The sequence below is a fragment of the Humulus lupulus genome, chromosome 2, assembly GCF_963169125.1.
Source record: "Humulus lupulus chromosome 2, drHumLupu1.1, whole genome shotgun sequence".
Classification (NCBI taxonomy): Eukaryota; Viridiplantae; Streptophyta; class Magnoliopsida; order Rosales; family Cannabaceae; genus Humulus; species Humulus lupulus.
The window spans coordinates 242,027,541-242,039,158 of record NC_084794.1 but is presented as its reverse complement, the minus strand read 5'-3'; the positions used below and the strand labels follow the sequence as shown (position 1 = coordinate 242,039,158).

Here is an 11,618-nt window from a genome sequence, read left to right as displayed (position 1 = left end):
ATAATTGAAAAATGGAAAGAAAAAAAAGAATAAAGGAAAAAATTGGTAAAAAAAAAAAAAAAAAGAACAAATAAGTAAGAAAAATAATTAAAAAATGAAGGAAAATATAAAAAAATTGAAAAAAAATAAAATAAAATCACTTTCAAAATCAAAGAAAATATAACTATGATAAAATATGTGACATTTCTATATCTTAGTTAGTTACTAATTATGTTTCCCATACTTTAATTTTATCTTTAATAAATATAATTCTTATATTTTTATTCATTAATTATAAAAAAGCAATATTTTTTTAAAATTCTACTAAATAAATGACAGCGTCAATGTACTTGACGCTCATTACATAAATCATTTCAATGTTTCTCAGCCAAAAATTGTAATTTAAACACAGAATAAGATTGTGGTATTTTTCAACTAAAAGTGGTAAAACTGTAAACTTATCAAACAAATAGGTAGGAAATGGGCCAGACAGGCCCAGTGATGTCAGTAAGCATAATCAAGCCCAACCCGGTAAATAACGAGGGATCACGTCGGTCGATCAGTATAAAAGCCATTTCTCCAATATCTAGGGTTTTTCTCTGGTACCTGAAGAAGGGCTTGCTCCGAGGGCTGATTTTCCTCACCAGCAGCAGTAGGAACCCTTGATTCTCCCACCTGCTTCAACCATGGCCGTCGGTAAGAACAAGAGGATTTCCAAGGGAAAGAAGGGAGGAAAGAAGAAGGCGTGAGTTACCATTTTTATTTTTGAGATATAGCTTCTTCTAATTCCTAGCCCAAAACTGGTTTTTTTTTTTGCTTAATTGTTTGGAATTTTACTGGAATTTTTAGTGCGGATCCCTTTGCCAAGAAGGATTGGTACGACATCAAAGCACCTTCGGTGTTCAATGTCAGGAGTGTGGGGAAGACCCTCGTTTCTCGTACCCAGGGAACCAAGGTAACTCAATGGACATTGTCATAGATTCATTGTCCAAGTTTAACTCTATAAGTTTCGATCAGTTAATATTATATACGCGTATCATTGTCTTTGGTTCAACTTTGTTTTGAGCAGATTGCTTCAGAAGGGCTCAAACACAGAGTCTTTGAGGTCTCAATGGCTGACCTCCAGGGTGATGAGGAGCACGCTTACAGGAAGATTAGGTTGAGAGCTGAAGATGTTCAAGGGAAAAATGTTTTGACAAATTTCTGGGTAAGATTGAATTTGCATGTATATCTACATTTGTGGTTACTTCGTAACGTTAACATTAGTAACGTAGTGCATTTGTCTTGGGTTATTTAGGGAATGGATTTTACAACTGATAAGTTGAGATCTTTGGTACGTAAATGGCAAACCTTGATTGAAGCTCATGTAGATGTGAAGACTACAGATAGCTTCACTCTTAGGTTGTTCTGCATTGGTTTCACTAAAAGGCGTCCAAACCAGGTCAAGAGGACCTGTTATGCTCAGTCCAGTCAGATTAGACAGGTATATTTGTTTTAGCTGTTTGTGATCTCTATTACAAATACTTTGTTTTTATGTTTGTAATTTGTATGGTGATTTAAGAACTATAGTTAGTTTATAATGGTAGAGGAAAATGAGTGCAATTGATGCAATAATGACTACATTCTTGTTTATTAGTCTTGCTGCTTGTTTAGATGGCAGTTTTGCTACCTGGGATTTTCTTTTTATTGAAGTTGGTTGTTGAATTAATTTAATTGTGTATTGGGTCGAATTTTATGGTGTTCATATTTTTAACATAAGTTTTAATGTGGTTCTTGGAGTATGACAATATTGCATTTTGGTCCCTTAGATTCGTCGCAAGATGAGGGAGATCATGGTTAACCAGGCAACCTCATGCGATTTGAAGGATTTGGTTCAGAAATTCATCCCTGAGATGATTGGCAAAGAGATTGAAAAGGCAACTAGTAGCATCTACCCATTACAGAATGTTTTCATCAGAAAAGTCAAGATCTTGAAAGCTCCAAAGTTTGATCTTGGAAAATTGATGGAGGCAAGTAACTTCTGGAAAACCTTTTGTTTAGTTTATCATTTTCAAATCAACTACAATAGGTGCCTTGTTGTTTCGTGGTTTAATCTACACATCTTTTTCTAAGTCAATTCATTGCTTTTTATGTATAGGTTCACGGTGATTATTCAGAAGATGTTGGAACAAAGGTGGAAAGACCAGCGGAAGAGGCTGTTGCTGAGCCACCTGCCGAAGTGGTTGGAGCTTGAGGAATCTTATTATGATCGGCCATCTTAATTTTATTCTAGAGTTCACAATTTTTTTTCTTTTTTGTTTGTGGGTACTTTGTAGATTTTCTTCCCGTAGAGGGAGTCAATGGTCTTGACAGTACAATTTTGCTCTCGTACTTTCTAAATTTTAATTTACATTCACCTCGAAGTATCTACTATCTAAAGCCAATATATGCCCAAGGGTTTTAAATTTACTTTATATGCCTGGGATAGCTTATCCTTTAATATGAAAATAATAATATATACACTATTATTAAGGTGAACAAGGTGAAGAGTACGACTTCTCTCATCTCAAAAAGAAAAGGGAATATCAAAATTCATTAGTAACCAATAAATTTAGGCTATTTAGGATTTGATGCCCGAACTATGACTTATTCAGTTTTGTGAAGTAGTGGGATTTTTGTCAAAGCTTTGCAGCCGCCACAGGTGTATTTTTAAAAAATTTGTTAGATTTGATTTAATTTAAATTATTTTTAGTGTAATGATACAATTTAAATTTATTAATTTTTAATAAAAAAGATATTTTTAATATTTTTAAATTAAAATTAGATGGAAGTTCTAGTTACAATTCTCAATAGTTGGAAAGAATTTTTAATGAATTGGGAGATATAATAATGTACAAGTCATAATTGGAGAGATAAAAGTCATAAATAATTATAAATTTAATGTAACGTTTTTACTTGAAAATATAAAAGTTTTTAAAGGTATATTTATTTAATAAAGTCACATAAATATTTATTAATTATTAAATAATTGGAAGAGTGTATAAAGATTTTATTCTTTCATAAAAATGAGTGATTTTCTACTAATTAAAAATTAAGAAGGATGTTTTGTCAAAAAGAGAAAATTAAGAAAGTTGTAAAAAGAAACAACTAGAAGTACATACGCTATTCACCAAAACTAATTTCCATAGATACAATTAATAAAATGCAACTTTCTAACCGAGAAAAATATCGTATCCAATGTGATTGTCGTTTATTTTGATGAAACTCACTCTTATACAGAGGGTCCATAACCGAAGACAGTCGAAGATATGCATACCCCATTGAAAGTTTTCATGAAATATAGTGAAGAGAACAAAATTTTTGTTTGATTAACATTTAAGACATGTTCATAGTTATTAGGAAAGTTATAGAGTTTCTGGACAAAGCAGCTTATTGATTAGATCAGGAGACTAATTCATACAAATACAATCTAAGCTGACAAAGATGGTTTCTTCATTAACTAATCAAAAGAAAAAAGAAAAAAAAACTTTTAAAATATGCTTTCCCTCTAACAGGTCTCCTCAGTCTTCGCGAGTTGACGGTCTTGAGCAGCCACAAAAGCAACCTTTTTTCCGCCTCTGACGAGTTTTCTTACTACTGTAAATGAAGTCCCTTAGGAGAACCCCAGTTTTACTTTCAGCAAATCTATTGGTCTTCCCTTTGGACTTGTGTTCATCCTCTAGTTTTAGCAAAATGTACTGGATGTTTTGTACCTCAAACTGCAGCTGCCCAATCTTTTCTGCCCCTTTTCGTGCCTGTTCGGTTACTCTCTTTCGCTGGACATGTCCGGCCTCTTCTGATTCCACTGAATTCTTCTCATCCAAAGACGAGGGACCCTCTTCTTCAATGTCCCTTGTCAGCTGATCATTGACATCACCTAGCTGCACAACAGCCTCCTCGACTTCCAGTAACTGTCTTTGAACCATTTCGAATTCTGCATAGTTGACTTTGTTGCTCCTCTTGTTTATCTCCATCTTCTTTTTTAAATCTTGGACACTTCTTTGTAGATTTGTTAACTTCTGAGCATCGGAAACAAGTCTCTCCAAGATTTTCCCCCTATTATTTTCTTGGGGGCGCAATCTGTCAAAAGATACCTCCATTTTGTCAACGCCAAGCTCCTTCTCAACCTGTACCTTTGAAGAAGGATTTTTGAATTTCTGCTCTGCTCCTCTATATGAATGGCGTCTAGTGACACCCTGACTTGGTTCAGATGCCTGGTTTTGTGCGATTGGCTTGTCCTGTCTGCAGTCTTGTTCTGTAGTTTCCCATAATTCAAGCATCTGTTCATCAGCCCCACCATTCTTTCTCCTACTTCTTCCATACAATGAAGAATCTGACACTTGATCAAGCTCAATGTCTTTCATCAAAATACCATTTTCAGCTTTAGTCTTCTTGGCATTGCAGTTATCAGATGGCATGCTATTGCTTTTTGTCTTTTCATTTGTATTGCCTTTATCTTTAGGTGTTGTGCCTCTCGATCTTAGCTCCACAATCTCTTCACTTTCAGCTGCGGCCTTGATGTGGTTGTTCAAGGAGTCCTGCACAGCAAGTCTTTCTACTTCCTCTTCCATGGCATTTTCAACTGCTTCAGTTGAAACCTTTTCCATTTCTTCTACCATTGCCCTCTCAACTGCTTTAATAGTATCCTGCATTTTTTGCAGATCCAGAAGTCCATCTGGGATCTCAGCAGTTTCATCTTCTTTGATCTCTTCATGAAGATGACTCGTTGTTTTGACACCCTGGAGATGCATGCATAATAAATATCAAAATAAAAAACAAGCTTACTCATCAAAGATTGAACCCACAAATTAGCAGTTCGAAATCAAGACTAATGCATGTAGATAGATGAGCGAAGCCCAGAAAAGAAAAAACAGATCAAGGCCAAGATGGGAGAACATTCTATTTTTAGAGGAATATTGTTACCTTTTGTGCGTGATTGCCTACTGCTAGAAGCTTTGTTTTGAGCTGAGCACTGTGCTCAAGAGATGCTACATTCTCTCTCAAAGAAGCTATGACTGGAACATAAGCAGTCAACTTGGCCTCCAGACATCCAACTTGACTTTCCAGGATGTTAACTTTGGTTTTAATCTGTTCAATCTCCGTGGTTTTGGCAGAACTTTCATTTTCAAGATTGTCACAAACTTTAATAAGCTCATGTACCTTATTTTCAAGCAGAACTTCACGAACGGCAGAAATCTGAAGATCAAAATAAAAGGATGCAGCCTCAGCCTCCCAAAGTTCAAAATCGTTGCTTTTTTCTTGCAACTCTGAACTTAAATTTTCTTCTTTGATCCTGCGTTCTTCAATTTCTTTACATAACGTTCCCACCTTAGCTTCCAAAGTTTCATTCACTTCACGAAGGTTCTCGATTTCCTTTTTCTGATAACAACCATCTTTAGTTGCTTCAAGAATCTTTTCGGCAAGAATTTCTCTGTTCAATTTTAATTCTTCAGATTCCATCTTCAGCTCCTCAACAGTCTTGCATAATTTCACATTCAAGTCCTCAGTAGCCTTTAGATTCTGTTCTGCTTCTGAGAGCTCTGCTGTCTTCTGTTCTAGAAAATCCTTTTCAGTCAAAAGTTGAAGGCTTAGTTGATCATTTAAGTCTCTACCTTCATGCAACTCCTTGCCCAGCATCACGATCGACTCACTTAAATATTCATTTTCTGCTTCTTTATTCTCCAATTTCTGCCTCAGCATTCTAGTTTCCTTCTTGAGATCACAGTTAACCTTACAGAGTGAGTTCAGATTCTCAGAAAGTTCTTTTAGTTCTGTGGCTTTCTCAACCGTAAAGCTCTCCAAAACCACAGAGAGAGTGTTGAGAGATATTGCTTCATGAAGAATAACATCACTTTCCACTGCAAGGAAGTTCTTTTCCTCCTTAAGGTCCAAAAGTTTCTTAAGCAAAGATCTATTCTCTTCAAGCACAGTGGAATTTTGTTCCTGTAAACTGAGATAAGCTCCTTCAAGATTTTCCATCTTCTCATGCAGAGTTTCTAATTCAACCTTTAATACTTCCTCCTGCTGCTCTCTCTTGCTCACTTCCAACCTCAACTTCGCGTTCATATCTAAAAGCTCTTGCTTATCATTTTGCAACATGTTACATTGACCTTTTATAACCACAACCTCCTGCTCAAGGGTCTGTTTTTCTGATTCCAGCTCCACACCAGAATCTCTGCATTGCTGCAGAAAAGTTGAAATTACAGAGGTTTCAACCAGCAATTGTAGTTCCTCATCCTCGCTTCTTGAAAGAGAACTTTTTAAGTTGCAAATATTATCCAGAATGCACCGCACTGATATGTGCTCTTGATCAAGTTTCTTTTCATGTCCATGATCTGGCTCAATTTGGAGAGCCTTAAGCACCAGTTTAATCCCCAATTTCAACTTTTCAATTTCACTTACCAAGAACTCTGCTTCCACCTGTTGCTCAAGGTTTTCACTCTCCAGTTCTGAGATAAGTTTATCCGAAAACTTGGATGCCTCAACATGCTTCTGACATTCAATGAGCAGACAAAAATTCTTTTCCTCCAAATCTTCAATAAATTTCTGCAGAATAAAGATCTCAATCTGGGCATTTACAGCTCTGTCCAGTTCTTCTTCAAATTCTTTCTTTCCCAATCTACTCTCTTCCTGTAAGATATGAACATCATATTGCAAATCCGCCAATCGAGCCTCAGTTGACTGCATATAACTAGAATGTTCTTGCTTTTCTACAAGAAGGGAACTGCGGAGTTCTTCCACCTGATTCACTCTGGATTCTTTATCCTTCTCCAGGTCAGAATATTTCTCTTCTAATTTCGTAAACCTCTTCTCCAGTTTTCCCAGTCTCTTTTCAACATTTTCCAGTTGAGATACCAGGGTGCTTCTTTCATTCAGAAGATTGGACTTCTCGTTGTTGAGCATCTGGCACATCTCTTCTAAGCTCTTCGATTTTAGCCTCAATTCTTCAAGCTCCAGATTTGCACCAGAGAGGGAATTCTCCAGCAAGGTGTTCCTCTCCAAGAGCCTTTGCATATTTTCAGTGACAACCTGTAACTGTGACAGTAGAGCAGCTTTTTCAGCAACCAGAGTCGATTTTTCTCCCTGGAGGAAGTTTGAGGATTCTTGCAATTTCATGACCTTTTCTCTTAAATCCTCCAACTCAAGATTCAATCCAGACAGGGAGCCCTGCAGAAGAGCATTCTCTGTTGAAAGTTTACCCATATCCTTCATCTTCTCATAAAGAACTTCTTTCTCATCTCTATCTCTTTCGCAGATCTCGTTCAGCTTCAAGTTCTCTTCTTGCAAGTCCTTCACAGATATCTCAAGGGTTTCAGGATTTAAACCAACTGAATCCACTTGCTTCAATATTACTTGGTATCTACTCGTCAAGCTCTTTAATTCCCCATTTAAATGCCCAATTTCCTGCTGGAGGGAGTCACTTTGGTCCTCCTTTCGCGCAACCTCCTGTTCAAGTTTCTCTTTCATCTCCTTCAAGCTAAAAATTTCATCTTGTAGATTCTTCTGTGATATGTTGCTTGAAAGGTTGAGTTCTGAGAGATTCCTGTTTTCTTCTTTAACTCGTTGCAGTTCGTCTTCCATGCCATGTTTGCGCATCTCCAGGTCATTCAACATTTGGAGCCCATTCTTCAGATCCAATGCCAAGGCTCTTTGGTCCTCTTGAGATTCAGAATGCAACTTCTGCAGAGCTTGGAGCGTTGCTTCAACTTGTAGAAACCTTGAGTGCTCCTCTTGCATCAGGGTCTGAAATTTATTTAATTCATCATTTTTTTCTGTAAGTTGTTGATCTTTCCTAGATATCTTCTGCAACAAATCATCTGCCTCTGATTGCAGAGTTTGGTTTGATCTCTCCAACTGAACACACTGTTCTTCAGCACTTTTCAATCTAGCAGCTCCCATTAAAATTTCATCATTCAGGCGTTCCACATTCACTTGAGCTTGAGAAATTTCAGCTTCCATCATAGCAATTATCTCCTGGCACTGCTTGTACTGAAGTGCTGCAGCTTCTTTCTCTGCATTCAGCCCAGCAACAGCTTTCTTTAGTGCTTCAACTTCAGCTTCTGCTCTTTCAATTTGCTCATTAAGTAATCTGGCATTTTCCTCCGCAAGTGATAGTTTAGATTCCAAAATAGAAATTTTCTCAAGACAATATTTGTACTGAACAAGCCCAGCTTCTTTCTCAGCCTTTAATCTACAAAGTTCTTGATTAAGATTCTGACATTCAGCTTCCGCCCTTAGAGCTCGTTCAATTTGCCCCTTTCCTTCCTCTTGGGCTTGAGATAACAGATTCTCTAGGCTAGATATCTTCTCTAAACACTGATTGAATTGAAGAAGACCAGCATCTCTCTCAGCTTCCAGTTCTGAAAGGGATTCCTTCAATATTTTGATTTCGATTTCAGCTTTGCTTGCTCGTTCATCTAGTAGGCCAGCATCTTTTTGTGCATGCTTAAGTTCTCTACCCATATTAGATAACTTCTCTACATTTTGCTGATATTGAAAAAGGAGAGTATCCTTTTCAGCTTGCACCTTTGCCAAAGTTTTCTTTAAAGCTTGAACCTCAGTTTCAGCTTTTGATGCCCGTTCAGACTCGAATAGGACCTGGTTTTTCAGCTTCTGGCTTCCAGTTGATATCTGCGAAACACTATCGAAATTTTGTCCACTCTCTTCTGCTACAGATAAACTTTGACCTTTTTTCGTCCTTCCGTCTGCAACCTTTGGGTTTTCTGGCACTGCTCCTCCTGCATTAAACATCTCATGCAGCTGTTTTAGACCCCTTTTGCTTATCCCCAAGTCAGAGTCTTCTAAATTTCCACCAGTGCTTTTCAATGTAAATAAGTTGGTTGAAGAGACTCCCAATGCATCTTTATGCAAGTCATCTGGATCAAGTAAAGCACGAATTGGATGTGGCATTTCTGGTGTATGGGGTTCAGACTCAGGACCCGCCGAAGAGCCTGACTGTGATTCATCACCAAGCGCATAAGGTAGTTGGTTGGGAAATGCTTCTGCCATGGTTCGATGAGCATGGCGCAGCTCCACAGTTGCATGGTCATACCTCTCTGCTAATGCACGATAAGCTCGATAAAACTCCTCAACCAGCTTCATGAGCTCTGGACGTTTCTTATAGTACATTTCTGCCCTCCTTGCAAAGGAGTCTGCATCTTCTTCGATGAGCTTGATCATTGATTTGACTTTGGCATCCATGTCTGCAAAAGAAAATTCAGTGTTAGTGGTAAGGACATCTTTGATCTTTGTATGCAAAGAAATTTCCTTTTGAAAAAGTGAGAGATTTATGATGTGGCTGTTTTCTATACTTATAAAAACAAGTTGGGAACATGGTTGTTGGTATTCCAGTGATGTTTACCATCTACCTGAGGTTCACACTCCTGTTATAACTTAAGAAAGATGGCTCTGAGCGGTATTTGAGGCAAAGTGAATGCAATATAACCCTTGGAAACAGACATTTCTTACTCAGCAAAGAACAAGTGGAAAACTAACTTACCAAAGGATAAACTAATATGATTATACTGATACTGTCTTTTGCACGAGAGAACCGAGAAAATACTAAATTAAAAAGAATTACATCTTCGGTGCTAAGTTGAATTCCCAAGTTTCTATGGTGGAAAAGAAATGGATTCCAAAGCAGGTTCAGCACATTCCTCTTCATCTGAACCGACTAAATTGCTGAAATTTTTTAGTTTAGAGAAACCCAACAGGAATTTAAACTTTTGACCTGAAAGTCATTTTCTACTAAATGTATAATGATAATGATGATGAAAAAGCTTCATACCAGTATCTTAAGAATAAGCAGCGCTAAGTGATTTCTTATTCTCTCATTTTATTTGCCTAATTAAGGATAATTGCAAGGCTTTGTAAGTTTATTGCAATTCTTAGGAGAGAGTGTGACTATAAGATGATCTATCAAACAAAGTAAATGATGAAAAAGGGTCAATTGTTGGAAAGAAATCCACACCTGTAAGGTTTTCTTGAAGCCATTTAGAATTCTTGGGGCTAATGTGACTGTCCCACCACCAAGAATATAGGCGTCTGGACTCTGAGTGTAATAAGGTTCCCATGACACCAGCTAAGACCAACCACAGATATGGTCTTGACCTTATAAAAGTCTGGTCCTTGTACCAGTAAAGAAGGCCCAGATACTGGGTCCAGGCCAGAATATAATAACTTCAACAGATTCCGGCAACCAAATAATATGCAAAGCTAGACTTTTTTGCTTATGCATGTAAGAGTTCTTTCCACCTGAACAATAAATCAATGATAAAAATAAAGTCAGAAACTTCACTGCAGATCTAAGAATTATATGAAGCTTCTCAGACTATGCAATGGAAGGAGTGGATATTCTGATTACCAGTTCAATATGACAGATCCAATAATAGAGTAAATGCTACTCCTTTATTTATTTATATGAGCCTCCAAGTACCCAAATTGAGAACTGTTGATCCAGAAAAATGGAGAGGACATCAGATCATAAGAAACTACGAAGTGATAAAACATAATTCGTAAACAAAGGATGTAACAACTACATAATATTGATATTGATGAAAAAACAACCCACTTGGGACTAAAACTGCAAAGATGAGGCAAACAGAACTGTATCTCCATTAATTTAATTTCTTTTCGTTTTTTTGAATTACCTAAACAAAACATGAGCTCAATAAGAGAATCAAAATTTAAGATAAATTATCTGCATTACTACACAGATGCACAGTTAAGAACACAAACTTTGAATGCTTAAATACAGAATGAGATCGAAAACATTAAACCACACAAAAAAAAAAAAGTAACACTCCAAGATGCAAACAGGACGATCTTTTTCACTAAATGACTTTCGGCAGAACAGTAACTCTGATTTATTTTAATCAACCAAAAGATCAAGAACTTATTGAAAGAACAAAAACCCAACTTTAATTTCCGATCACAAAGTGAAGCTACAAATCAAATGAACAAAATAAGCATTTACTCATACGAATATGGATTTTCAAACAACTGAAGAAAGGGGGGAAATCTTTCTCCAAACAATGAAATAGGAAAGCTTACCAATGAATAAATCCAATAATGGTTTTGCAAAAGCAAGCAAAGCCACCAATGAAGTGAAAGCAAAGCACTGATTTTAAGCAAATGGGTGTCGGCAAAAACTTCAAAAAATCGATATTTTCTGCTCCATTTGGATCAAAAACACAAAACATCGAAAAACTGGTAATGGGTTCTGATCAGCAGCTGTGATAGTACCAATCAGCTGCAAGGAATTCCTCTTACCCCATTTTCTCTCACTGAACTCCAACAGTACTTCTGTACTCTTCTCTCTATTGGGCGCTTTGCATTATATCCTATCATCTCATCAGACATGAAACTGACACTGTTTGATGACTCGTGAACTGTAAAGATAAGAGAGAATGAGCCTAGTAAAAAAGTAACAAAACAGTCTAATATAATATAATATAATATAATATTTCTTTTTTTTTTTCTAATTTATAATAAATTTTGAAAAAAATTATTTATTGGCAATTACGAAAATTGTAGTTACAAATTCATTTAATTAGTACTTAATATAAAACGGCCACAACATACTTTGAATTTCTGTAGTTACACTATATTTTTTTTAAAGG

At 36.5% G+C, this 11,618-nt stretch overlaps 2 protein-coding genes across 2 annotated transcripts; one reads left to right on the top strand and one right to left on the bottom strand.

Annotated features, from left to right (window-relative positions):
- Nucleotides 1-559: 559 nt before the first annotated feature.
- LOC133819128 (small ribosomal subunit protein eS1) lies at nucleotides 560-2,381 on the top strand. The gene is made up of 6 exons (XM_062252300.1): nucleotides 560-724; nucleotides 829-934; nucleotides 1,049-1,186; nucleotides 1,277-1,462; nucleotides 1,788-1,988; nucleotides 2,117-2,381. The coding sequence occupies exons 1-6, from the start codon at nucleotides 666-668 to the stop codon at nucleotides 2,210-2,212; spliced, it is 786 nt and encodes a 261-aa protein (XP_062108284.1). The 5' UTR covers nucleotides 560-665; the 3' UTR covers nucleotides 2,213-2,381.
- Nucleotides 2,382-3,296: 915 nt separating this feature from the next.
- LOC133819127 (protein NETWORKED 1A) lies at nucleotides 3,297-11,369 on the bottom strand. Its single transcript, XM_062252299.1, has 5 exons — nucleotides 11,050-11,369; nucleotides 10,361-10,444; nucleotides 9,968-10,251; nucleotides 4,921-9,200; nucleotides 3,297-4,736 (listed from the first exon to the last, which is right to left on the bottom strand). The coding sequence occupies exons 3-5, from the start codon at nucleotides 10,068-10,070 to the stop codon at nucleotides 3,519-3,521; spliced, it is 5,601 nt and encodes a 1,866-aa protein (XP_062108283.1). The 5' UTR covers nucleotides 10,071-10,251; nucleotides 10,361-10,444; nucleotides 11,050-11,369; the 3' UTR covers nucleotides 3,297-3,518.
- Nucleotides 11,370-11,618: the final 249 nt, after the last annotated feature.

Coding starts and splice junctions, on each gene's coding strand:
- LOC133819127 (XM_062252299.1), bottom strand. CDS start 10,070: ATGGGAACCTTATTACACTCAGAGTCCAGACGCCTATATTCTTGGTGG. Junction 9,201..9,967: donor GCTTCAAGAAAACCTTACAG/GTGTGGATTTCT, acceptor TTTCTTTTGCAG/ACATGGATGCCAAAGTCAAA. Junction 4,737..4,920: donor TAGGCAATCACGCACAAAAG/GTAACAATATTC, acceptor ATGCATCTCCAG/GGTGTCAAAACAACGAGTCA.
- LOC133819128 (XM_062252300.1), top strand. CDS start 666: ATGGCCGTCGGTAAGAACAAGAGGATTTCCAAGGGAAAGAAGGGAGGA. Junction 935..1,048: donor CTCGTACCCAGGGAACCAAG/GTAACTCAATGG, acceptor TGTTTTGAGCAG/ATTGCTTCAGAAGGGCTCAA. Junction 1,463..1,787: donor AGTCCAGTCAGATTAGACAG/GTATATTTGTTT, acceptor TTGGTCCCTTAG/ATTCGTCGCAAGATGAGGGA.